The following is a 27,913-nucleotide window of genomic DNA, read 5'->3' on the forward strand; positions in this document are numbered from 1 at the left end:
AAGTTCACATTACATTGTGAACTTCATCTAAAGTTCACATTACATTGTGAACTTCATCTAAAGTTCACATTACATTGTGAACTTCATCTAAAGTTCACATTTTATTGTGAACTTTTCGTGAAGTTCACATTTATGGTTTGTTATCTGAACAAATGAAGTCCTCAGATTTCTATTGCATTTTGCTGTTTCTTAGGTGGTTTAGAAAGTTGGTGTTTTTTCCGTAGTTCTACGCTAACCCAATTTGTGTCTACATAAAATATGTGTCATTTAGATTTAATGAAATCAATAAACCTTTTTCAAAATGTAAACAAAATTTTGATAAACCATTTTGAACTGTTTATGGAGTTTACATTCTTTTGTGCACTGTGAAAAAAGTTCACAATCAAAAGTTTACAATGACATTTGAACTGCATCCAAAGTTCACATTTTTTCGTGAAGTCCATCCAAGGTTCACATTTTACTGTGAACTGTTTTCAAAGTTCACAATGAAGGTTTACAATGAGATGTGAACTTCAGAAAAAGTCCACAGAAAATTGTAATGTTTTTGTGAACTTCATACAAAGTTCACATTTTCTTGTAAACCTTTTCTGAAGTTCACCCCTTTTTGTGAACCTTTTCTGAAGTTCACATTTTTTTGTGAACTTCATCTAAAATTCACATTTCATTGTGAACTTTTTGTGAAGTTCACATTTATTATTTGTTATCTGAACAAATCAAGTCCTCAGATATCTATCACTTTTTGCTATTTCTTGGGTGGTTTAGGGTGTTTCAAGTTTTTTTTGCTTAATTTTCAAAAAAATTCTGCAATTCCTACATGAAAAGCAAGTGGGATTGAATCGGATGGGAGGATGCGATAATACATCTGGGGTAGAATCGCATGAAACGAGGCGAGGTTGGATCACATCTAAGTGGAGCGATGAAACAATTTGTTCGGATTTTTTTGGTGCGATTCCATGGGTTGAATCGCCTGCGCATTTGAGTCGCATTTGATTGATGCGATCTTGAATCGCCTGAGCGGTTCAGTCACATTGAGCCGATGCGATATTGATTCGCTTGAGGATTAGATCGGGCTGAGTTGATGCGATCTTAAATCGCATCTGAGTCAAATCGCACAAAAGGATGCGATTTCACAAGTTGGATCGCATGAAACCTGTGCGATCTCACATCGCACAGGCTCTTCATCGCATGTCACATATGCGATCTGAAATCGCATCTCAAAACGCGACCTGAGCGCGCATGCCACAATGCGATTCAAATTTGTTGGAGGTGGGACCGTGGGGTGAGTTTGTTGTGGTGTCCAGGAGGGATTGTATAAGCGAGACAACCTATAACACGAAGTCGACTATAAGGAATATTGGGCGTTTTGACCTTCATAGCAAGTCTTTGCCAAGCGTATTCAGGACAGTTGTATCTAACTGATTTGGATGGACATAGGTTAAGAACGAAAGAGGTGGCCATTATGACCTCTCCCCAAAGCCGCACGGGAAGATTTCCATGAATCAGCTGAGCACGCAACCTTTCAGCAATCGTTCTCATGAACCTCTCAGCTACCGAGTTTTGCTGAGGACTTTCCGGAGGACCCATCTCATGAATTATCCCATTGTCACTTAGGTATTTGGAAAATGCTGCACTGGTGAACTCGCCTCCTCTATCACTTTTGAAAACTGCCAACTTGGTTGAGATTTGATTACTTATCATAGAATGAAATTGTTTAAAGGCTTCAAATGCCTGAGATTTACACTTTAGTAGGAAAACCCAATTACGACGAGTAGCATCATCTATAAGAACCATAATATAATTGAAACCCCCAATGCTCGCAGCAGGAAACGGACCAGCAAGGTTGCAATGAATACGGTGAAAAGGTATTTGAGACCGAGGAAGATTACCAGAATGACTGCTCCTTGTTTGCTTCCCCATGGTGCAGGCTTCGCAAGTCGACGATGCATTAGGACTAATTCGTAGGACATCTTCCATGACACTTGCGGTACTCCTATTGTTCAAGTGACCAAAACGCAGGTGCCACAAGTCAGTTTCATTGGGCTTGGGTGAAACGACAGATAACGCACGGGGTTCAGTGAAGTGATAAAATTTCCAGAATCCCCCTGGTCCAGCGTCTTTGAAGGCAGGTAGGATGCTCTTGCTGTTGGAGAAGTACATGTTGACATAGCCTTTGTTGGTGCCGGAGTGAGGGTCAACAATTTTGAAACCAGACTCATACAATTCAGTGACTGAGATTAAGTTTGCCGGTAAAGCAGGTGAGAAAAGTACGTTGGGGATGTTCACGAAGGAAGGTGCACCATTGATGTCAAATGCGTGTAACTTTGCAGTTCCCATCTTAGTGGCTTTGATGCGCAATGATTTGTCCACATTCGCTACATTGATCCAGACCGGATCAACATCTCGCAAGTCGTCCAAAAGCAGCTCATCACCGAACATGTGACGATTGCATGCAGTGTCGGCTAGAGTCGCCTTGTGAGTCGGCGACGCGGTAGGGTAGAACTCGGACATAGTCATTGATACCTGAGGTTGAGCTTCAGCAATAGTGTTGTAGGATGTTGCGAACTGACAGTCTGCCGTTTTCTCAGTAGACGTTTGTTGTTGAGTGTTGTCTTGCAACACCGGTGAAGACTCAGGCACTGCCTGCGCATTGAAACTGATCACGCCAGCTGCCGCAAGCTGATTGAACCGCCTCACTTTCTCCTGATCAGTAAGGGAGGTTGTTGTCTGTGAGTTGGAGTTGTTTCCATGAGGGTTACCGCCAGCCCGTCGTCGTTGTTTAGAGCAAACGCTGTTGGGATGACTGAAACCCCAGTGTTCACGAAGGACACATGGGGCATTCGGCGACTTATCGGTTCGTGGAGTGATGATCCTTGACTGAGAACTCGGCGTTGGTTTGGCAGAAGCAGCCATGACAATCGGAGACTCGTCCACAAAGTTGAGTGCAGATTTTGTTCTAAGTCGAGAAAAGACCTTGGCAGTTGATAAGGTTTTCAATTCGCCAAACATCTGATCCCTGATTGTACCGAATTGTTTGCCAGGAAAGCTTAGCAGTAGAAAAACGGCAAGTAATTTATCACTGATCTTTAGCGCTTCATCGGTTGACGTTGCTTCAGCAAGTTTGGTGTGTAGGTCATTGATATTGTCAAGAAATGATGAGATGGTTTCAGAACCGGTGAATCGTATAGTAGCAACTTTGGCAATAAGAGCTGCTACTTCCAGGCCATCATCCTGGGAAGCCTGTTCAACAAGCATCTCGTAGGCTTTCTTAGGATCCTCGATGCCTCTGATGACAGGGAGTCGAGTGGGAACAACAGATGCCCTGATGACTTCCAGAACGCTCGCTCGATCACATTCGAGTTGTTCGACCTTGTCGAAGTCCTTTGCGTCCTCTTCAGATAGGGACATGTCACGAGACACATACTTCCAGAGCTTTCGACCTTTGAGGTAAGTCTTTAAGCCAAACTGCCAATCAACTTTGTTGGTGTCGCTAAGCTTGGGGATTTGTCCGATGAGGAATGAGGAATGTGATGGTACGGAAGTGGTGTTCTGATTAGACGTCATGTTGGAATCGTTTACGAGTACAGATTCCGAGACAGTATTCGTTGTATTGATTTGGGTTGACGGATCGTCAGTTGAGTTTTGAGGTGGGGGAGGGTGGGCCAGATTGACTGAGATCTGGGTGTGCTATTGGATCCGTTAGTGTTTGTGGGGTAATCACTAAGTTTGATAAATGAACTGAAGTTTATGTTTGTACTCCGGAATTCGAAAGAAGATGTTCGAATTTTAGACAGTTCAGATTATCGTTCAGACGCTAGGATTCTAGAATCTATTTGATAGTATTTTGAGTTTAGATTTTACGGGTTCTCGTGCCAAGAGATCGTGTCTATAACTCTAATCTACTTTTTGTTCGAGTTGATCGATTCAAGTGCCAGGGAGCCTGGGCTCATAACCTATAGGAATCTTTGATTCCTTTATCAATCCAAAACAACACTTATATCAGTCAGTAATCAAGAATGGAGGTATAATCCGGAGTGAGAAGATGATATAGAGTGTTGTAAGAAAAAGCTTTCAATAATGAATAATAAATTTCTTAATCAAATAACAAATGAAACTAAACATAACAATAAACAACAAGGTCATACCTTTATCAATCCAAAACAACACTTATATCAGTCAGTAATCAAGAATGGAGGTATAATCCGGAGTGAGAAGATGATATAGAGTGTTGTAAGAAAAAGCTTTCAATAATGAATAATGAAAGAGAAAGAAAGCTTTTTCCCAACCGGATGATTTGATAAACTATAATGAGTGATACATCATGTTATTAGGTTTGAGACATACAAAGTTCGTGAGTAATGTAACAGAACATAATTCATAGCACATGTTAATTCATAAGTAAATAAGACATAAAGAAAACAAAACCAGAAACCATTAATATGAATGTAATTTGTTCCAACGTCTCATTCACTCATTTCCAATCCTTTTCTGATTCCACCATGTCATCCCTTTCCCAAACCACCACATCCTGCACATCCTGAACCCTCAATTTGACTGATCACTTCTCACAACCAGCATACTCCTTTCTTCTCAGTCTGCTGCTTCCCAACACACTATGACCTCTTCAAGTATCCTCGCTCCAGAAACGCAAGTTTGATCAGGACCATACAAAGTCAGCATTAAGGTGTTGGATATCCAATACCTCCAGGGTGGAAAGACAATTTCTCAAGTGCAAGAGTTATTGATGTCACCAGTTAGCTCACACATAATCTCACAATTCACACCCTCCATCATAGGAAGGCCTCCATGGTTTGCAACCCTGAGGAGCACAACATGCTTGGGAGGAGGTTACCCTTGCTGGAAGAGGACTAAGACTTCATGATTGAGCTCATCAAAGGGAATCCTGGTCTTTACCTCAGCAAGTATTGACACACCATGTACCATTGTACTGGTACATGGATCTCCCTACCAATGGTCACCTGTGACCTCAAAAATTGACACAAAATCTCTCTCAAGAGATGTCTTACTGTTCATCCCTGCCAAAGCACTTCCAAACAAGCCCAATATTTACATGCAGTTGCAGGTTTGACCCTTGATATGCTGGTTTTCTTAGGTGAGTGTATGATTTGACCCATTTTTCCAAGCTGAAGAGTTGATTTGTGATACAGACAAGTGTGCCCTCCAGGAATGCTTCCTCAACAGGCAGTTTGGCCAAGCCATCAAATGCCATTGTACTAACAGAGTACTGGGCAGTTTTACTGGCAAACAGTACTCCTTTCTTGCAGCAATTTTGCAGGCGGTGTTCTGATTCCCGCCTGCCAAGAGGGAAGCTATCTTTGCATGGACATCAAGGTGTTTTCTCAAAAACCAACTGGTATGTCTCTGTATTTTGTCACCTGTGGCAATACCTGATACTCACCTGTTCAATGTGACAGGTTCTAGTCATGAATTCTTATCCACAAGCAAACTTGGTTTTGGTCATGGACAACACCTGTGTCCATCATGGGGAACAGATTGCTGAGCTGGCCCAAGAAAGAGGTTTACACAGCATATACCTCCCTCTGTAGTCACCCAATTTCAACCCCGTTGAGAAAGCCTTCAGTGTTCTCAAGTCCCACTTCAGATGTACTTATAACAGCCTCTACCTAGCCACAAACCACGAGAAGATCCACTTAATTGTGGACAAAACTTGGGCCATATTTTCTGGTGATCTTATGCATCAGTTATACATGGTGGGCGGGTATTGGTTTACACCTGAAAGGTTTACTAGTTGACCTCATCAGCACCCTCTAACCCATTGGCCTGAAAGCGCATAAGATTGCCCTGAGTCAAAAACTTTTGAGAAACCAAAAGTGATCAAGATGAGATAAAAATGAGGAGACATACCCAATCATTAGAGTAGACTTGTATTTGCAAGGTGATGAGGAGTACTACTTGGTCAGGATTCTTTGGGTTTCAAACCAAGGTGTCATTTCCACCCTGTTTGAAGTCCATTTTGAAGTTTTGCCTCAATATTTGGAGGTGGTGTTCCCTGGGGCTAAGAATGGCAGACAGACACATAAAAATTTCAGTTGAACTCCTCTACATGAGATCAAATGGAAGACAACAAGATTGTGAAAAGGTGAAGCCTTACGCCAACCAAAACAACAGATCCCTCAGAATCATTCTCATCAACAGTATTTTGAAGGGCACTTGCAACAGCTTGTTTGGTGTTTTTGGTCTTTACTGGGTTTTTGTGAACAATTCTGAACCCCACAACCAATGCAACAGAGGCAGTCAAGGCAACAGTGACAAAGTCTTTGAAAAAATTGGTGCAATTGATGGCAACTTTGTCATTACCCTGATGCTTGGGGAATTGTTGATGAACTCCTGGATCAAGATACATCCAGATAGCCAGCCCCCCTGAAGCACTACAGAGACACTGAACAGATCAGAGTTTTAGCCAGTAAACATTTGTTTTTTTAAAACAAACAAAAACCATTTTTTTGGACGTATAATTATTGGGACTGGGTTGATTAATGGACTCATTTATCTTTGTCACCAAGTTGGTGGTTGGAGATATCCTACACCAAAAAAAAGATCATGAGTGTTTCTTTCCAATTCTCACAGCCAGTGGCAATAAATAACTCACTTATTTATTCCCATGCTTTGAGCCAGAAAAGCCTGGTGGCTGCAAGGCCAGATTGCCCACAACATGTTGTCAATTTGGTTGTTGGCAGCCTTGCCAAGATGAGAAACAACCAAAACAAAATCAGTGAAATCAAGCAAGCAATTGTGAGGAAGAATTGAAAGGGAAAAATTAAAGGGAAACAACTCACAATGGGATTTGTGACAATCTTTGGTTAACCATAGTGGTAGTTGGTGTGTTGTTTGGAAACAGGGATAGTTTTATGGATTTTTGCCAGTATGTTGGGGGGATTGATAGGGAGGATAGCCTTTGATGGTGCGTAATGGGTTGTTAAAGTTGTGGTTCATGAGATTATTGAGGACTGTGTTGACCAAACACCTTAATGGCCAACCGGAGTTGGGTCACTGATGTGAATTCAAGACATTGAGCAGAAGGATGCAAGCCATTTGTTTGTTGGTCTTTTGGGTCCAATTTGAATAGGTCAGCCAAGCATCAGGACAGCCTGATCAGTGGATAAGGGCAGGGACCTGATCTACAATGCTTTGTGAGTGATTATGGTAGGTTGGTCCCGGTGGTCTATCAATGGTGATACTAAACAACAATCCACTGGTTATCAAATTCAACTAGGTTAATCAGTGAAAATGTCAGGTATATGATCTGTTGTTAATTGTTTACCAACTGTGAGTGTCTTCTTTCTTGTTAAAATGAGCAATGAAGAGAGTTTTCAGTGACATATCCATTAGCGTCTACTCATCCCAATCTAATCTGCAAGGTATAGCCTCAAGCCTAAGGTGTATGAAGTGTTGGGGTTGTTTACCAATCACAACCCTACTATTACTAACTGGCATTACCACCCACATCAGAGTATCCTTTGCACTTGTCCCCCAAGAAGTAAGGAGGTGGGGGATCTGTATGCGAGAACTTAAGGGTCTTGCTAGGTTCAACAGTGACATCATCTCTGCATTCCACACTTTTTTAAAGTGCTTTTTGGCTAAATCACAATAAAAGTACTAGTACACCTTGAAATATTGGCCATCTAGTTGAGAACAGGAGTAGACATTTACTTTAGGATGAAGCAGATATCTTTTTGATTCCAAGCTTATTGCTTTTAAACCCTTTTTACATCTTTTTTTGAAAATAATAATTGAATAATTTAATTTTATTAATCCATCTTCAGGATTTTAGCCCACCCAAAGTAAAGCAATGGACCCCTAGCATCACTCTTTCTTCTTGGAAGAGAGAGATGGTAGAGTCACACTTTGTCAAAAGACATCCTGGATCCATGATTTGTATCATCCGCGGCTGTCCGTGCGGATCCCGTTACGGGCTTTTTCCAGCCCGACTATCACCTCTAGAGGGCCGGATCGTCTCGCTGCGGAGCTTGGCCCGCGCGGTTTTGTGGACTAACAGGGCTATTCAGGACCCCGGTATGCGCCTGCAAAGGGTAGTCCTACAGACAAGTTCATTTTGAGCTCTCGCGTGGCCCCGTCTCTGCAAAACTATTAAGTCCAATCCCTATTGTAACCCATAGCTTTAGGGTCCTTCCTCGGAAAGCTTTCAAAAATCAAAATACTTGCGTCCATGCTATGATACAACCACTCCAAAAAGTTTCCCGACTCTCAAAAAAAGCACAGAGACAAACTTGACAACAATCACCTTGTGCGTATAAGTTATAACTATGGACTCCGATTCGACCGATTTGGTTCACATGAAAATCAAATCGGAAAGAAAACATCAATAGTTGTCTCTTTTACCAGTTCACGTTTTGTGTATCTTTCGCGGTTCTTTTTTTTGTACTCTGTTTCTTTGTTCTTTTTGTCGACTATTTGCTTACTGAAATTGTAGGACCTTTCGCAAGTCGTATCTTTCCTGTTTCTTTTTCCAAATACAATGAGAAAGTAATCTCACAACACTGCTTACAGGATTGATAGGTTGAAAATTTGTCGAGTCATCGAACTCAGTACATGATGCACATTATTCAATCGGCTGCTCCACTTTTCTTTGCTCACGTTTTATGTGACAAGACCAAACTAAAATTCATCGTTTTATCAATGAGTATACATACTGTTGGATAAGAAGCATACAAAAAGGAAGCATATAAACTGCAACGTATTAGTTTCTAAGAATATCAATCACAAGGTTTTTCTGAAGCTTTCTTTGCTAGCTTCTGATACACCTTTTTAGTCTTTTTGGGCAGGAAGAGACTCTGCCACGCAGGAGCAGTAGATATGAAGTTTACAAGTACATCCGGGACTCGATAATGACCTGGTCCAAGGTTAGTAAAATCTGGGTCGTCACCTTGCGGACTGTAGAGGTACACAATGAACTTTGCAGCCAGATGACTGAAAGTCCATTCATTTGGCAAATCTTGCTGATGAGCAGCGTGAATTGTTGTTTGACCAGGGCTGTATCGGTAAATCTCCAGCGAGACGTAGGAGAGCTTGGCGCGCGATGAAGACTCGGGAACCCATGCGTGCTTGCCTGAGTGATGTTCAAAGATCGCAAGAACACGTCCTAGGTAGAAGTACTATTCATTTCAAAATCTGGTGTTAGTTTTGAAACAAGTGAGATATGATTTGAATATAATGCTTACGCCGTGTTTGATCACAACAACCCATTTGTTATTTGTGATTGGTGTTTTGGCTGTGATCGCACCGGCTCCGAGCTTTTGATCTTGCTGTTCTACACCAATCTGGCCTGGTCCTTTTACACATTCAAATTGTGTGTCGAGATCATCTGGGTTTACTAAAGTGTCTAACTGCATGTCGGTAGGCTTGCAAAGCTTGCGTTTTCCCAGAGTCTTCCAGCGGTGTTGACAGGCTTCACCGTATTCTGGATCGTCCTGTGATCGCCAGTAAAACAAAATGGCTTTACTATACTGGCTTGGCGAAAGCGTCTGATGGCCGGTGTCTGGGTCGTATTGAGGAGTGGGCAGATCTTTTGATACAACACGTGGTCGCTCTGGCCCGTGATGATTACCGACTTGACTGTCGTGAGCGTGTCTTTCAGATGCCATACGAGCTGTATCCAAATCTCCGTCTGATGTCACCAAAGGTTTTGAGAGACTTGATGAGTTTAAATTCGGATCTTGTAGCTGATTGGGATCTGGCTGCTCAGCAATAAGATTGATAGGTGCTTCGAGTGCTAGATCTTCCAGGTCTTCTGTTAAATGAGACATCGCCACATCAGCTTCCTGATGGTCGCTTGTCAGTCCTGCGGCAGTTTCCAATGCCTGCTCAACGCTCATCGTTGATGTGTCAAAAGGATAGTCGAAGTTTGAGCGCTTGTGTATCGACACAGATGCATCCTCATGTTCTCCAAGTGCCTGATCGGACACCAATTCTTGGAGTGGCTGAGACAAACCGTCGCCTATTCCAGCAAAAGTTGCAAGTGCTTGCGCTGAAGATTCTGCTATTTTGAGTAGGTCACGGATTTTGTTATCACTTGGGTAACAACTGAGGATGGAAGTATAATTGTGTCTATTGTCATGTGAGAAATCGTGTTTGTAACCTATGCAATGCATGATCAGCTTCCTATTAAATTTGATGAGACTACAAAAACAAACTTGCCTGCATGTAAATTCTCACTATTAGGTATTACAATGTGCCCGCTCATGACACTCTTGATAACAGCAAATATTTTTGGCATCATCTGCCTTGCATCCAATAGGGTGAAAGTTGGTGAAATCACCCGCATCCATCCAAAGATGTGCTCGCAGCATTCAGTTCCATGCTTCCAGGGCATCAGTGGATGTGTGGGGTACCGGTCGCGATGGGAAATGATGAGTCCTAAAAGACTCTCTCCGAGTTTTTCAAAGATGCGGATGCTTTGGTGTGAGATGCAGTTTGAAGATAAATTCATCAAGTTTCCGGGTTCCTTCTGACGTCGGAGTAGATAAGCCTTCCACTTGCGGACAAAGAAAACTGCTGTGTAGCTTGAGACAATCCTTGCTGAATGTGGCATACTTTGATTTAACCATGAATCAACAAGTTCACCAAAGATGTAAAGGTATAATACAAGACCGATGCGATCCGGTTCCGTACAAGCAGCCCTGAAAGTACTCTCGCTGAAGGTCCGGTAAGCACATCCATCATCTTGCTTGTCCGTGTTTAGTATATCCTTATAGCCAAGTGGTGACTCATTAGTGCTAAGCAAGCTACGTAGCTGGTCGAGGTTGACATTGAACCTTCCAAAGGCTAATAAATGTGCCCCAGAAAGCAGTTGATTCGAAGCTGTCTTCCGAGCATGCTTAGGATCTTGTACTGCCACAATTGGTCTTTTGGAAGCGCCTAGAAGTGGAATGCGTATGTTGACTGCAAGTTCGGGAGCCGAGAACTGTAGATATTCATTTGCACATTCGACAAGTTGTTCTTGTGCAAGTACTTCTGATGCAGCACCATCGGACCCCAAGGAAAGAAGTGGGATTCCAAATTTTTCAAGCAAATCAAGGAATTCGAGATGTTGAGCCTTGATATCCTCAGCGGACTCATCCTCATGACTAGCAATCAAAGCCACAACAAAAGTGGGAACGTTGGGCAGCGGTACCTGTAATGTATATGCTCGAATCTGATGAAGGAGTCAGTTTTCTTCATTTGTGCTTTGGAAGGCAATGGCAGAGATTGAAATAGATAGATGCTTCACACTAACCTTTTTACACAGACAATCTCTCTCGACTGCATCTGTCACTGCAGTTTTTAAGTGATCGAGATCAACTATTTCAATATTGCCACCTTCCACACCAACTAAGCACCCCTCATTATAACGAAGTGCCTTTACACATACTGTTTGGTCAGTCCCAGCTGAGATCGGACCAGTGTATCCAATATGTTTTAGCCAAGAAACAACTGGAAGGACATTGTTGATGTGAAAGCCGTCAAGCATCCGAGCCCCAATCCTCTGCCGTACTGCGCGAAAGCTACGAGATGAGCGGCCGCAGAGATTTGCACGGAACAGCTCGAGAGCACCTTTAGAGTACGCTCCTGCAGTGGTGAGCATATTGTCGAGGTACTTGTTAAATTGCATTCCTCGAGTGCTTCGACCATTAGATTCGCGTTCGGCCCGTATGCCAACACCCTCTGCCACACCTCGGAACACCGGTAAATCCTTGAAAAGGCCAGCGCGGGCATGTACAGCAAACATAGTCCAGAATTCTAGGTCTCCAGCTCGGGTCGATTGTTCGAGTGACTGGTATAACATCCTTACTTCATTATACCGTACAAGCAGGTCATAAAAAGCACCTCCGTTCATGAAAGTCTTTGCAATGAATCTGAGACTATCATCAGTTGCATAGCCTCGATTGATCGCTTTACTCAAAGAGGAGAGTTTCTTGAGCTCCAAGCAAGGCTCGCAGACTTCAACAGCGTCAGGATCAAGAGTTGGAACCCTTTGAATACACTTGGTCGAATGGATTGAACCCTGGCTCCCGTCTCGCCTGATGATCCATGACGATAAAGATAAGAGCTCTTCATGTAACTTTTGTTTCTGACTATCTGAAAGAGAACTTTCTACAGAGGTGTTGAACAGTCTAATACATATAGTAAATCTTGGTGGATAACCATGATATGGTGTGCAAGAGTGTTGAATGCATCTTGATATAGGATGTTGTTCTGATTCAGGACGCTCCCATGTCTCGTCAGTCAAGCCAGCACATCGAACATCAAGTGGCTGTGGCGGATTAGCTGGATCATTCAAGTTTGTTGGCCGATTCACAGCCCTTCGAAGCCTCGCTGTTGCCTCCTTACAAGTCTCTACATTTGAGAAATCACCGGAGGTTCAGTATATAGAAAGTCCAGAGTTCCACAAACCACACCTACTCGTATTCCAATGAGCTTTGACAGCCATGATCCTGCCTCCTAACATCTTAACTGACTGTCCACAGTGGCATCGCAGAATTTGATTGGCGCCGTCTTTTGCAAAGACACAGTTCAGGCAACTCCGGCCGTCGTCTGTTTTTAAAGGACAGTCCGCACGCCGGTTTGCTTCTTTCTTGGCAGCTCGCTCAGCAGATAATCTAGCTTTGGCGGTGCGGAATACTGGTGACCGTGAGGCAAGAGATTCTTCATTAGATGTTGACATGGTTGAATTAAGGTTGAAAAAGTTGAATAACAATCGAGTACACAAGCTTTGCAAGAACCATTTAAGCGCCATCCAATTCGCGGAGAGATGCGGTATCAGTCTTTTTCTGAGACTGCCTGAGACAAGCCCTGGGACATACAGGGGTAGTATAATTTTTTCTCGAGTGGCGCTTGTTTTCGAGAGGCGTGTTTTGTTTTGAATCGCCGAAATTCTAAGCCTGTACACAGGTATTTTGTACAATTGGCGGATCAGAACGATCAGAACAATTTAAAGGAAAGTTAGGAAATGGAAGACAAATAACTTACGTTAATTTGATCAAAACATCAAATCAAGAGGTTGAGTCAGCAAGAGTGCGAGCCGCACAGTCACTTATAAGCTCTGTGAAAACTAGAGCTACAAAGTGACAAATCGAATGAAGCAAGAGAAACAATAAAAGAGATAAAAAGATGATCAAAAGGATTAATCGCTCCAAACGAGCCAATTGTAATGAAAAGGACACCCTAATGGAAAACACTTACAACATTTCAGCTTTATAAGAAGCCGTTGATGAGAAGGTGTCAAAGATATAACATATCTTGGACGAGTAAGAGGTGACAAATTTCAGTCCAGATCATCCAAGTTTTGCTCCTTTACAACTTCAAGTCCAAGCCCCTTCATTGTACTCGATTCATGCTTTTCAAAACCTTTTCAAAGACTCTCCAGGATGTAACATCTGGAATCTGGACTCAGCTTCATGTTGAAGATTTTGTCAAATTCTGTCTTTTGGTCATCGTACGGGTCGTGGTCTGGGTTTCCCTACCAAGACGCGAATCGAGCGAAGTGAAAGAGACAATATAAAGAAGATTAAAATAAGGAACTAAAATACTTGATCGCTCCAAAAGAAAATGCTGAGGAACAGATTACTGAAGTTCATCTTGAAGTCGCTCTGAGTCTGATCCGATTGAACATGAAAATATAAAAAACCTCAAATTTCAATTCATCTTTTTATCATCTATTCTTACGTTGATCTGTCAGATGAGGAAATGACAAGATTTTTAGGATGATCATGATCGATTGTGACCATGTAAGAAAATACAACGAGAGTTGAAACTTGAGCTGAGTTGAGAAACAAATAATGAACTATGGAGTGCCACCCTGTGCCACCATTCTTGACCACACTGTATGACGGGTGTACACAAAGCCACTATTTTCTGTAGCTGAGAGGGAGTCTCAGAGGAGTCTCAGAGGAGTCTCAGAGCATCAGAGTCTCAGAAAAAGACTGATACTGTTACGCTCCCCCAATTCGTATGCAGATGAGCGTCTGGGATGGCAAAAACTGGCAATAACCAGTGGCAGAAACATGTGGTGTATGTACAACAAAGTGTAAACCCATCATGTAAAATACCCGATGGAGCTCAAAATGAACTTGTCTGTAGGACTACCCTTTGCAGGCGCATACCGGGGTCCTGGCTATTCATCATATCCTGATTCCTGACTGTTCTACTAATTCATCTTTTTTGCTTCACAATGCCAGTCTCTCAAGAGTCAATGAAAGAAAAGTTGGTACAAGCCTTCCCAGGTGCGATCAAGACCGAAGTCTTTGATATTTCCGGAGGATGTGGGCAGTCTTATGAGGTCCGTACAAGAACCAAAGTTCGAGACATAAGAGTGATTGTAAGTTTAACGTTGCAGAATGGTCCTTCACAGGTCTTGATTGTATCTGATGAGTTCAGCGGTAAAAACTTGTTGACAAAACATCGACTGGTAAACGAACGACTCAAGGAGGAAATTGCCGAGCTTCACGCATTCACTCAGGTTTGGTGTCTTTCTCTAGTTATTTGGACTCATCTCTGCTGGCTATGAAGTTGAAGGGTCTCATCTTGAATCACTCAAACAGAAAACCTACACTCCCGAGCAATTTGCGAAGCTTAACATCACTCAGCCCTAGCCCAGAAAAAAGCATTCACTAATATCTCAAGCGTCACTCCATCCTGCTTCGTATTGATAGAATCGAGCTTCAGACTTAATGGTCGGTGAACATCAAGTCTTGCGATGCAAGGCCCGACTGTAGAATGGGTTATATATGCTCATTGCTACTTTCTTATTGATCATCCAAGCAATTCGTACGGCCGACCCGTTGTCTATCACTATCTCCAAACTTCAGAATTTGCACTACTCTATCTTACTCGTCCAGTCATTAACCGCCATGCAGCGTACTGATGAACAAGACATTATCACCATCTTTCAGAACAGCTTCCATCCCACTAGGTTCCAATAACTCCCAATCTTCATCATTGACTAGCGGAAGGATTCCAGGTTTGATATCCCATTCTGGCCCGGGTGAACAAAAAAGTGAAAGTGAAGTAGGTGGATTGACGCGTGTAGCCAAGACGGAAATGAGGTGCCGAATGTCAAAGGGTTCTGAAAGTTCCATCATCATCGTAGTCGAGTTGCCGAAGAGCGTCTCTAAGCCTCCTCTTCATGGTCATTGTAGCCCATCGAACACACATGACTTGTATTAATGAATATGAGACAGAATCAGAGAAGCGAGAACAGACCTACCCTAGTTCAACTTTCAGCTTGATTTGACGAAGGCCAGTCCCCCCTGGATCAGCAGATTGTGTTGATGGTGTCGCGGAGTCCATGTCGAGAACGGTGAGCAGCCGTACCAGATCTGTGCCGGGCAATGCAATCTCGTCTTGCCGTCAGTTACTTTTTTGTTTTGGGTGAGACGATTTTGTCCGTCTATTCGGATCGGAAAAACCCGGTCCGATATCCGAGCCTTCACAACATGCGGCTTTGTTGAAGCCTTGCTCCTCATTCTTGAAGGATGTCCCCAGCTTGGCTGTTCAGTAGGTCCTGCATGTCCTTCCCAACACAGATCAATCAGCTTATGAGCTGGAAACCCCCTACATACATGTGTAAGATGATATCCTATCAGCTCGTCTGTCTGGTCAAACCCAAGAAGACGGTCTGTCGAAAACTGATATTTGTGTGCTGTAGGATTACTTGGATTAATTAGGGTTCAAACCTCTTGCTAAGCTAGATTTGAAAGCGGAAAAGACCTGGAAACAAGGCTGATCCCACCTGACAAAGCCCATTGCAACAATGGGGACAGATTCAACGCTGCCTGGGACCTGTCCGTCAGAATGGCCTTTGGTGAGGGACCTGTTAAGGTAGAATACTGGTCTGATTCATGCAGGGCAGTGCTAAGCTTGCAAGCTTGGTACATGCCCTGCCAAGATTGCAAAGATGAGTGCCAAACTGAGGGACTTTGTTAATTTGGCAACACCACCAAGATATTGAACATGTCTGTTTTTCAAACACGTCCTATATAAATCCCAAAATTTGACTTCCAATACCAACTCAAAAGCTTCCACTTGTTTGGGCTCCACATCCTGACAAGTTGAAATTTTCTCATTGTTAAACTTATGGGCACCCTAGAAGGCTCTTGGATACAACCTCACACATCTTCTCTCCTGAGATCTGCTTCCAGGCACCACTTGGTGTACAAGGTGCACCTTTATTGGCAAATTGCTTGTAGCAGTCAAGAATGCTGATTTGTATGCCTGTGAACCAAATATAACCTAATACCATCAACCATCAACAGGATAAAGTGCTCTCCAGTTTCAACTCATGCTACCAGGTTCCACTTTTGATACTGGCATGTCTGCCCAGTATCTTGGCTTCAAAACACACTGTGGGGCACCCCAAGCCAGTTACATTTTTTTTGGCCTTTTTGCCCCCCATTCAAGCAAAATACTACTCTACAGAATCTGAAGAAATACCTCCAATGAAGACATTTACCAGCACCCTCACAGCCAAAAAAATATTCTAGATTTCTCAATCCAAGGTATCATCAGCCTCAAATCACCAGACAGAATACTCCTAAGGTTTTGAATCTGATCCAAGGTATTTTTACACAGCAAGAGATACCCCAGATCAAATCCTTGGACAAGATCTGTCCAAGGATTTAGATCCAATGATGCCTTAGATTCTGCAATCTAAGGCATCTATGTTGGTGGTGCCTTTGATCACTTAATTCAGGAGTATTACACAAATCTGAGCGGGTCTGCTATGCATACATCTTTTTTGACCTTACATTTGAGAAATGGGATCTGGGGCCTGACTGGGAGCTTGTACAATAAGGGCTCCACCAAAAATGGCCCGCTAAGCTAAGCTAAGGATTTTTGCCACCTTGGCTTAGCTTAGCTAGAAGCCGCTAAGGAAAAATCCGCTAACACTAATCTTATCAGATTTCCGCTAACGGGCAGAAAGACTTACACCCCAATGGGCTGAGTATGAAGCAGTAGTGGACTCTCAATAGTGTAGGATGGTTCCAATAGTATTTGAGTCACAACTTTCCTTTGCCTAGTAGTTGTACGCTCAATCTCCAGATCCACATCTCCATAATCACACACGCGTTTTCAAAGCTCTATTACAACAATCCACTTTACCGCGCGTGAAGATTTTCCATTGTTGGCGATTGTCATATTTTTTTATTTTTTCTTCCCACCCACCCACCCATCAGAAAAAAAAAAACATGACAAATTTTCATAATAAAATTTCTTTTTTCCTCATTTTACATTTTCAATTTAGGTAATAATTTTAAAAAAAAAGTACATCCAGATTTCCTTTAAATGTTTTATTTTAATTATCTTAATTGTGTTTTCTTTTCATTTATACGTGTGAAGCAGAAAAAATTTGTTTACAGTAGAAGTAACATTACAATTTACTGGGAGATTATTCCCAAATGATACATGGCTAAGAATATAGATAGGAAACCCAAGAAAATAGGACACAAAGAAGAGTAAGTAAAGGAGACAGTTTTCTTGGTAGGTTGAAAGAAGATCAATGCTTTTAACAAGCTAGGAGATTACCAATTCACAAGTTTCAATCACTCAAGCATATAAAATCTTCAGATGATGACCATTTGGATTGATAGTTGTCAGATTCAATGGTAACCAGATCACCCTCAAACTTATTCTGTATGGTTTTATTTGAAAGCCCTTTCATAATGAGAGAGTCCATGACAAACTCAACAACTTCATATATCTACGACTAGTAAAAGGCTCAATTTGGAGTCAAATAGAATTTTCAAGTAAGACGCGCAAAAGGCATCATAGATGTCCATATAAAATTTCCCAGATGATGACAAGTGTTCCAAAAGGAAAAAAACTCTACAAATGACATGTGGTATATGGAGCCAAAAATGAGGTATAAAGTAGAATGAGAGGTTGTACAAGCAGATCTTGATAGCTAAAAGAAAAAAAGGTTATTAAAAGAAGTTGAAGACGCGAGTTGTGGATATGTGAGGTAGAACAAATGATTCAACCCGTATTGGACGCTTCTATACACACGAGTTGATCAAGGCCGCGATGGACGAAACCCGCACACGCAAAGGGAGGGAAGGGCACGACGACAAAGTCTATTAAGCTTTTGGCGGTTCGACTGATTCTTGATGTTGTCGCTTGATGGTTCGCTTCCGTCGAGGTAGTTTCGTACAGCTATCCGCATCGGCTGAGCTGTCCGCCAGGTGCTTCGCAAGTGCCTCTGCCGCTTGAATCTCTGCCCATTTCGCTCGAAGTCTCTCTGACAAGGGTGGTGGAGCGGGTAAAACACGTGGTGGGGTGTGATTACACGCGTTCCTCAAGGCATCGAGAGTGGAGACCAATGGCAAGGGAGGGGAGATTTGAAAGCGTGTGAGGACAGGACAGGCCGGATGATGAGCAGTTGGCTGGCGAGGAAACATGCGTGGCACGCCGGCCTTTTGATCTCGATTCAAACTTGTTGATGGTGAGATCGCGTAGCCTTCTTGTGAGCCTACGCTTGTGGAGCCAAAAGTGGGTTTGAGGGCCGCACTAGAAGCTGTGGTGAGGGGGTCGACGCCGATGGATGGTCGCTTGCATGTACAGTGCGGAGGACTGCGACTTTGTGGCGGGGTGGGAGCAGTTGCGTCGCGAGATTTGGATGCGATGGCTGGTTGTTTAGAGGAGGAGGAACCAGCAGGCATCTTGCTCTGCGACGTAGATGAAGTGGGCTCGTCGGGTTTAGGAACTAGATGGATCGGTAAGCAAGCAACAAGTCAGCTTTGTGCTCGAGTCCACCTTTGATTTGTGAAAGAAGATATGGTAAAGACTAACCTGCCCAGGGGTTTTTGGTAGTGGACCGACGTCTGTGGGAAGCACTGTGATGAGAGTAGGTAAAGTAAGATTCGTCTTTGAGTTTGTGGGTTTGCGAATCGTTGTTTGAGGAAGGTGTTGGGAGGTGTGATTGAGTTAGACTGGCGGTCATGTTGGCTGTGTTTTGAGAAGTGATATTAGAAGTTGATAAAGGTTGATGGATGTTTGAAGATGAGGTATTCAAAGTGATATGATGAGGAATGTGATGATAGATTGAATGAGAAAGAAAGCAAGGAATAAGGAATGAAGACCAGGTATTTATATCGATTCAAAATGGCTTGAAGTTGAAAATTGTTAAATGAAATGGCTGTTGGTATTTCACACAAGTGTAACTAACCAACCAATCTCAGCCAATCAACTCGTCTATTTTAATTAGTGGTCTAGGTCAGTCTCCTTGTCGATCATCCGCCTTCTCTTTACCAAGACCGGCTTCAAATTTCTAGTCAACGGGATTACGGATAAACTTTGCACTACTGTCATCGGCTGACCACCGCCATCATCAATCATCCGTTTCAGGCCTGACGATGGTTAGAGTCTCAGCTTACAAATCTGAACAAATCAGCTCGGGTCGATTGTATAAGCCTTCTTTCGATTCCAAGCCCTCTGCAAGGTCCGTAATATCGAACAATCCAGCTTGCTATCGAATCGCAGAAGGCGGTTAGCACATGACCGTACTGGTTGTCGATCCCGTGTTGACTGCCGCCGATGAGGCAGTCTCGTGTTGCAACAGCAAGTATGTACTCAGGGACGGAATTAGGAAAATAGATGATCAGTATTGCAGCGATGAGACCATCTTCCAAAGGAAATACGGTCATCATAAGGACTTGTGGGCGAACAAAGGCTGGCCTCTGATGCTCAATTGAAGCTAGCCAGCCAAATGATGGATCATGTCATGTTCAAAGTAACAGGAAGAATACAATCATCTGATTGGCAAAAGGTGGATTTATATCGATCTTGGTGATGGCCAACAAACACAAGCAAGACAGGCTATATTATTCATGAATACATCCTGGCTGTGTAATATCCTTCTTTCTACCTTGCAAACAAAAAATCATCTAGTTTGCTAGCCTCCAAACCTCTCAGTCGAGTACCACATCTCAGACTCTCACCCACTCTTAGTGAGCAGCCTTCTCACACAAGAACAGTAATCTTGTGTCTTGTAATTTGGTCTCCAGGCAGAGATATTTTGAATCTCCAATCAGATCAATCAACATCAGATCATCAACTGTGGCTGCTAAGTTGGATCATACAGAGCCATGAGGTGGGGTAAGATGAAGTTTTGTGCAAATTCAAAAAACCTACAGTTGCTCCAGTCTAGTCACGACCAGACTCGCTCTGCAAAATCGAAATTTGATTACACAAGTTTACACACTGAACTCTTACTTACAAATCATGTGTAAAAAGTCATTTTTGGGCTCTAAGGGGGGTGTTTGTGTCAGAAATGACTTGGTGAGTCAACCTGCTTGGCCGATTTTTTTTTTTTTTACAAACCTCCAACATTTGGGTCTAGGTACCTAATGGACCTAATATTAAGTCCGTAAGTACCTTACTTAAGTATTTAAATCCTTAGGTAGCCACTTAAGCTGTTACTTATGTACCTTAAGTAAGTAGGTGGAGCACCTCTCATCACAACTCCTGGGGTACAGAACAGCATAGACTTGTATTTTTACAATACAAGGGTGAAGTATGCAGTGATAGAGTGAAGAAAAAGAACTTTCGCCGGAAAAAACCCCTGCAAATTTTTTTTTGGTATTACTGGGACCCCCCAACATTTGGGTCCCGGGGCCGGGGCCGGGGCCGGGCTCTGGTTGTGACTAGACTGGAGCAACTGTACAGGGAGATGATTGAAAGGAGACTTGGGGAGTTGGTTTGGCAAACATCAATGAATGAGACAAGGAAGAAGGAAAGGATAAATGAAATGAAATGGTGAACAGGCATGATGTCATATTACCATTGAAGGTAATATGATCATCTAAGACCCAACCCAACAGTTATATCTTCTACTTTGGATTACCTACATTCCAATATCACAATCAGTAATTGAACAGTGACCTACAACTATCTCCATGGTAATGAAGGAATCACTTGGACAAAAACACTAATGGTGGCTGTGCCAATACTTTATGAATTACATAACTCTAAAACCAAACAAAACCCTCTCCTACGTGCCTATAACAAAAGTGTATGTTGAAAAGTGGTGAAGAGGAGAGGAGAGAGTGAGAAATTCATCAAAAAGCAAGCCAGAACCATAGAGTTAGTAAATGACTTTCCAAAGAAGAATTATGGGAGAATATTCCATGTAACATGTTCATCTCTTCTTAAAAAAGAAAGAGAACAATGAGACTTTTAAGACAACAGCAACCATAATAAACCAACTTTTTGATGTTTTCCATATATTCTTCCTTAAGAAGACAAAAAGATCCACAACTCTTGACACAAAAATCTTGTCTAAGAATAAAATTCAAACACTAATGATCCAAGAATAATTCACATTAACAAAAAATGACAGACACATCAACATGCTTCAGTTCACCAATCACAGGGTTCTGAAAATATGGTAACCTCAGTGCTACATGACCTTGAATATATATATGGAAAGCTTCTGATGACCAACAACCATCACATTGAAACCTTTGATGATCTCTTCGAATTCTTTTTCTAGTACAGCTATTCACGAAATTCGTGTCCTGTTCGCATTTTTTTCTTTCTTTTTCCCCCCGCAAATACAGCTGCCGCGCAGCGCAGCAAACCTGTATCACCCCGTGGAATTGGTCAACCCCGAACCCCGGGATCTCTTAAGACACATCCTCCCCCTGGTTTGGTGCTCGCCACGTCGGCAATTTTCACATCCAATCCGCACGCCGAGTGATCACGATTGATCTCTCTTCAGTTTCACTTTCACTTTTGACTTATCAACTTATCAACCTCAATTCACATACAGATCCGTAAGTTTACATGTCTCTCAATTCTTCAAAATGATTGATTTGAATAACTAACTGACCTTGAGACTCCTTTTTTATATATAGTATGGATGGATGTCAAAAGCTAAAGCAAGATCTATAGGACTTAAATCAAATGTGAAGGTAAGGAGTTCATTAAAGATAAATCACCACCATGGAAAGAAATGCAAATCGAGATATATCCATCGGTAAGTGATTATAAACTTCCTTGAAAAGCTATTAACATCATTTCAAATTCTGATTCTTATGTTTCTGTAAACCTTTCTCCTTCTCCTTGGAAGTCATAGTCACTGGTTTACTTTGTTTACAAGCACATCCATCTGGAGCCAAACATTTTACTTGTTCAGTTGATGTGCTATGCAATTCATCCAATCTTGTACTTGTTTTAAAAAAGGCCAATCATCCCGTCGTCGAATTGGATGAATACAAAGTCACTTGCGCCACCAGATCTGTAAAGAGTCTTCCGCAAGCCAAATGCCCGACTAAATCAGACGTCAGCAATGCTAGCTTTGCTCATAAATTTAAAGCTTTCAAGGGTTCCAGATATCTGGGTCGAGAGCTCTTTCTACTCGCAGTGTGTGCTCCCCAGCAGGTTCTTGGGTCCAGATAACATGATCTTACAAGAACAAAGTATTCCTTGCACCAGAACACATTAACCAAACCACGACGCCAAATTAAAAACCTTATTAACACATCAATGCGTGTGCTTTGAATAACACTTTGAAACGAAGGGTATATCAAGCTTTGTCGTCCGTTTGCAGTTGGAATTTTATGAGGCACCGATCCTCAAGAAACCCTCAACACTCAGGAACACCACCTCTTGTTTTATGAGATGAACGGAGGCTGTTCATCTGAGAAATCCTTGGAGGTTTAGACTGGACTTCATGGTGCAGGCACCAAAGCCAGCAACTGATACAAGTTGTCAAAAGAAATCGATTTTTTGGTGTTTAAGATGTATATCATCCATATCTCTTTCATATATCTCCCCTCAAGTCATGGTTTGCAAATCCAACTAAGTCATGATTTGACCAGGTTGTTAATCATACCAAAGAATTATGAAATATTCTAATCAGTAAAAGGAAAATGAGAATGAAGGTGTGAATTGATGAGAAAAAGATACAGCATAATATTGATAACATTTTTTTCAATAACTCAATAACACACAAATCAATTATGAAAAGTCTTTTAGAAGGCTACATTGTCTACATGTAAATAATCCATTCAAGAAACCAATCACTCATCACCTCAAAACATTTAGATATCCAGATATTCAAGTTTGGTTGATCTTTCATCGATTCCAGAGTGAACTATAGCACCGCCATCATCATTTTGATGAGTTGATCGATCAGATAGATTTTGGTTTGATTAGATTGGATCAATACTTATTTTTTGGTTCCGAATGGACGTGCTTTAAGTGACATGAACCAGTGACAAGATTTTTCCATAACCTCAAAGAAAAAAAATTACGAACACATAAGAATCAGAATTCGAAACAAGGATGATAGCTTTTCAAGGAAGTTTATATTGACTTACTAAATTGATTTCCAGTTTGTGATTCGTATGTGAATTGAAGGAGAGTGAAGTAGATAAGTTGGTAAGGATCGATCAGAATCACCAATGTGCGGATTGGTTGTGAAAATTTTCAATGTGGCGAATACGGAATTGGAGGGAGGATGTGGCCCGCGGGGTTCGGGGTTGACCAATTCCACGGGGTGATACAGGTTTGCTGCGCTGCGCGTCAGCTGTATTTGCGGGGGAAAAAGACAGAAAAAAGTGCGAACAGGACACAAATTTCGTGAATAGCTGTAATTCCTGATTTTCAAAACAAGATTTATGATTAGGCTGGTTACACTACAAGAAATATAATATTTTCTGGGCAGAAAATTACATTATTGATACACAAAAATATTGAGAGGCCAGGCAAAGGGCAAAAAATAAATAAAAATATGCATCTTGTTCCCTGCGTTGAGAACTTCACTCTCCATATTTTTCCGTATTTTTACAGTCCATATTGATAAGTGTACTAACAATAAACCTTCATAATCATCCAATTACAACCTGTAACAAGCACTGAAATTTGGCTCATTAGTGTTTAGAGAAACTTTTGATTTCTGAAAAAACTCATAACTTTTTCAATTCCGGGCCAGAACGCTCGATTTTGAGTGCATTGGCAAGCTGGAATGGTCCTCCAAATAGTTCATAATAAGACCACACAGCATGCTGGTCTGCTAAAAAGGATATCATCTTTTTTATACATTTGTACATACAGATCCATAGAATGTGTGTCATACTAGCTACATAGTTATTGTCATTGTGAAAGTTTGAGAACGGGAGTTGGGCTTTCTAATGCACCTAAAATCAAGTGTTTTGAGGCAGATTTGACAAAGTTATGGGTGTTTTCAGAATTCAAAAGTTTCTCTAAACACTAATGAGCCAAATTTCAGTGCTTGTTACAGGTTGTAATTGGATGATTATCAAGGTTTATTGTTAGTACACTTATCAATATGGACTGTAAAAATACGGAGAAATATGGAGAGTGAAGCTCTCAATGCAGGGAACAAGATGCATATTTTTATTTATTTTTTGCCCTTCTCCTGGCCTCTCAATATTTCTGTATATCAATAATTTAATTTTCTGCCCAGAAAATATTATATTTCTTGTAGTGTTAAAACGTCAGAAGAAGGTAATGGCAATGAAGTCCAAAATCCCCCTGTGTGTCCTTTCATTGCTGATCTCACAAAGGGTTTATTGGGATGAAACTTGAGGTTTTAGTTCATGGAAAAGCTAAACTGTGTGACTATATCTTTCATTGAAACAGAAAGGCTGTATCTTAATCCAAAAAATATCTATGTGACTACATATGAAACAGTTTCAAATGCAAATAACTATCTTTGCAGGGAAGATACAGCTCATCAGCCAAACATTTAGATGAATGCTGTGGCTTCCTAATGAACCAATGATAGAGTGTTCTGGCCAAGAATTGCAAAAGATATGAGGGATTGTAGGATCCATATTATTGCCTTGTTACCCACAAGCCAAATTCCAATAATGGTTACAGGTTGTAATTTGATGATCCTGGAGGTTTTTTGTTAGTACAATCAAGAATTTGCACACTCAAGATACAACAAAATACTCATATTGAAGGTCTCAACCATGGGAACAATGTGCGTTTTTTGTCTCTCTCTTCCTGACTGTCCAATATTTTTATGTGTCAGTATTTATATCTTCTTCCCAGAAAATATTATATCTCTTGTAGTGGCACAATTTATTTAGTGAACACCTCATAAATCTTCACCTCAGCTGCCCTAATTGTAAATGCTGATAGGGGGAGCTCAAGTTGGGCAAAAAAGACAACCCTTTTACCTCCCATGAGCCCTTCAAATCCTTTTTTTTACAAAAAAACACTAAAATGTGCTTCTGAATCTCAAGAAGGGTTTTCTACAAATGTATTTTAAAAATTTATAAATATCATAAGCAGTGTCATTGGATGTAGGGACATTTGTATTTGAGGGATATTTTCCATTTCACTTGAAATCCCCCATGATATACCTCATGAAGTGTAAATCAATTCAGGGAAAAAACATACAAAAAAATCTTTGATCAGAAGAAAACTCTTTGAAATTTAAACCTCAGATTTGAAAAGAAAGGTAGTGAGATTGAAGAAGATATGTATATGGGATCAAATCAAAAGTTTTCAACTGAACTTTTTATACTACTCACTGTCAGGATCAAGATGAGTTATTGAGTTGTGAAGTTAAGGTTTTTGTATGTAAATGTTGTACATGTATGCATGTAAGTGTAAAATTCAAAGTTCACACCAATTTCTTATTCCTCTTATAACTTTCTTCACACACCTCTGTTACTAGTGGTCTAAAGTTTGTACATTATTTAATCCATGCTTCTTCGTTGAATGAGCTATCTACTATCCAACTCTGATGTCATTTAACATATGTAATAAGCTGAGGGCCTCCATTTTTGACAAAATTCACACCTTTTCACCTCTTTACACAGCTATTGCTAACACTCTCTTGCTTCAGTAATGTTACATCATCATATATAACCTTGAAAATCCAGCAAAATCCTCTTTGCAACCTCAAATATCACTACTACCACCATTACATATGTAAACTACCCGTAAAACCCTTCTTTACCAACTTCAAAAAAGTACTGTTTTCCTAATAGCTTTTATTCCTCCTTATCAACCATCAAGATTAAAATTGTTACTGTATAATATAATGCTGTTCTTTCATATTACAACCTCACAAAAAACGTAAGCCTAATATCAATACCCTAAAATCCATTTCCCAGCCTGTATACCTATATTTTTGAATTTTCCTGATGTTTTTGTTTCTTTTCTTTTCACAATCCTTCTGCTAACAGTTCACATTGATCTTAATAAGTTAATTGAAATATGTGACCTCATCATAATTTAATGTACAATTCATAATCCTTAAAGAGCTTCTATTGATCAGATTCCATCAATTTTAAGTTTTTCTTTGCACCAAACTTTTCTAATAACTCGGCAAACTACTTGTGATTAATTTTCTTTGGTTGATCCCATGAATTGATCACCAAAAATGTCAAAAGCTCAATGGTTTGATTTTGGCCTTGGAGGTCAAGAAAAACAATTGCCTTTGACTTTTACACCACAGTGAGCCAAGTGGCAGAGCTACCAAGTCTTTGATCAGAATTTCAAGGTGAGCTCTCACAGTAGGAGGGCAGCCATAGCCAAAGTGATGAATTTGGTGGAAGGTGTGCTGTCTGAAATCTGAAACTTGTCATTACCTTTATGCAGAGTTGAGCCATTGACAAAGCCCTGGATTTTGAGACTGGAGGAAACCCACACTCCTTGAATAGCATTGGAAGCACTGGGACATTGTTTGTTGCAGGCCTCAAAAAGCTTCTGTTTGGATAAAAACCAGGGAATGTTCTGTGGCTGGCAGATGAATTTTTTACCAAATTTGGGGTTGTAATTGGTGTACTTGAGGACTGGGGACTTTTACTTGCTGAGTCTGTGTCCTCCGGGTCCTTGCTTCTTTGGATCAGGCAAGTCTGGGACCTGAAGTTGCCAAAGGTTTGAAACCTGGAATGTCTGTTTGTTGCTGATGTCCGGACCACACAGGTTTGAAGCAGATGCCGCAGACTCAGGGGCCGGGGCCACTTCATCCTCAAATTTGACTGGGGATTCTGACCAAAGATACAAAAAAACATCATAATAATAAGCCACTGAGGTTCCATATAACAAGGTGGTAGTTGGGGCTGGGGTGACTCTTACCTGGGGCAGGGATGATGACATCAAGGATATCAAGCAGCAGATCTACAAAAATTGACAAATGCAAAAACAAAGAGCAACATCAGATCAGACATATGATATTTTGCGGTGTGTGAACAGTCAACTTCTTACCTGGGGAAGGGTTATCATTCCTGGACACCAAAGGATGAGCAGTTGATTTGGCTTACAGGCCTCTTCAATGGTGAAGTTTCAGCCCTGGGTAAGTGAGCATTACCCAAGGATGTTGTGTACAAGATCAAAGTACTTGCCAAGGCTGGGTGTTGACAAGATTGAGAAGTTTTGAAAAAGGACTGATAGAGGGGTTGATAGACAAGACCAAAGATGACTGGGAGGAATTGGATGGGGCAATGCCACTTGGGGATGTCTCCCAGGCAGATGTGAAGGTGACATGGCAGACAAATAGGCCAGAGCAGGTTGACATGGACTGTATGGAGGGGGTAAGTTTCCAGAAAAATCCAAAAGACCCGGGAGCAGTGTAGCTGCGCTGGGGGTGGACAAGATCCTGCATGGATGAAGGATGTCAACAATGGTTATATGAAAACAAAGAAAAATTCAATGACTTACTGGTCTCTCGTCATGCTTCGAGCTACCAGGGCCTGGTATCTGCATGTGCAAATCACCCATGGTGGAGATTGGGCTTGTGGGTGATTGATTTGGTTTTTGGCTGGTCTTCAATGGTCATGAAACAAATCAAAACAAGTTAATTTCAGTGAAAAAAGATTGGAGAGCAAAAAAAAGGATAAAGAATGAAAGGACAAACATTGCTAGTTTTTGGATGGCCATGGTGTAAGGCTGTAAG

The 27,913-nt window shown here is 41.5% G+C and overlaps 5 protein-coding genes across 5 annotated transcripts; 1 reads left to right on the forward strand and 4 right to left on the reverse strand.

The window, feature by feature from the left end:
- Window positions 1-8,753: 8,753 nt before the first annotated feature.
- Window positions 8,754-10,369, reverse strand: MELLADRAFT_96245 (uncharacterized protein; the record flags this gene model as incomplete). Its single annotated transcript, XM_007407644.1, has 3 exons — window positions 8,754-9,152; window positions 9,219-10,068; window positions 10,191-10,369. The coding sequence occupies 3 exons, from the start codon at window positions 10,367-10,369 to the stop codon at window positions 8,754-8,756; spliced, it is 1,428 nt and encodes a 475-aa protein (XP_007407706.1).
- A 3,837-nt stretch (window positions 10,370-14,206) lies between these two features.
- MELLADRAFT_96246 (uncharacterized protein) lies at window positions 14,207-14,627 on the forward strand (the record flags this gene model as incomplete). The annotated part of the gene is made up of 2 exons (XM_007407324.1): window positions 14,207-14,494; window positions 14,577-14,627. The coding sequence occupies 2 exons, from the start codon at window positions 14,207-14,209 to the stop codon at window positions 14,625-14,627; spliced, it is 339 nt and encodes a 112-aa protein (XP_007407386.1).
- Window positions 14,628-14,753: 126 nt separating this feature from the next.
- On the reverse strand, window positions 14,754-15,387 carry MELLADRAFT_71254 (uncharacterized protein; the record flags this gene model as incomplete). The annotated part of the gene is made up of 2 exons (XM_007407643.1): window positions 14,754-15,156; window positions 15,242-15,387. The coding sequence occupies 2 exons, from the start codon at window positions 15,322-15,324 to the stop codon at window positions 14,877-14,879; spliced, it is 363 nt and encodes a 120-aa protein (XP_007407705.1).
- Window positions 15,388-17,769: 2,382 nt separating this feature from the next.
- MELLADRAFT_115782 (uncharacterized protein) lies at window positions 17,770-19,063 on the reverse strand (the record flags this gene model as incomplete). The annotated part of the gene is made up of 2 exons (XM_007407642.1): window positions 17,770-18,736; window positions 18,823-19,063. 2 exons carry the CDS (start codon window positions 18,971-18,973, stop codon window positions 18,111-18,113), a joined length of 777 nt encoding a protein of 258 aa, XP_007407704.1.
- Window positions 19,064-26,820: 7,757 nt separating this feature from the next.
- Window positions 26,821-27,897, reverse strand: MELLADRAFT_96249 (uncharacterized protein; the record flags this gene model as incomplete). Its single annotated transcript, XM_007407641.1, has 5 exons — window positions 26,821-27,096; window positions 27,282-27,367; window positions 27,441-27,616; window positions 27,679-27,783; window positions 27,875-27,897. 5 exons carry the CDS (start codon window positions 27,895-27,897, stop codon window positions 26,821-26,823), a joined length of 666 nt encoding a protein of 221 aa, XP_007407703.1.
- Between the last annotated feature and the right edge of the window lie 16 nt (window positions 27,898-27,913).

This window comes from Melampsora larici-populina (genome assembly GCF_000204055.1).
Source record: "Melampsora larici-populina 98AG31 unplaced genomic scaffold MELLAscaffold_9, whole genome shotgun sequence".
NCBI lineage: Eukaryota > Fungi > Basidiomycota > Pucciniomycetes > Pucciniales > Melampsoraceae > Melampsora > Melampsora laricis-populina.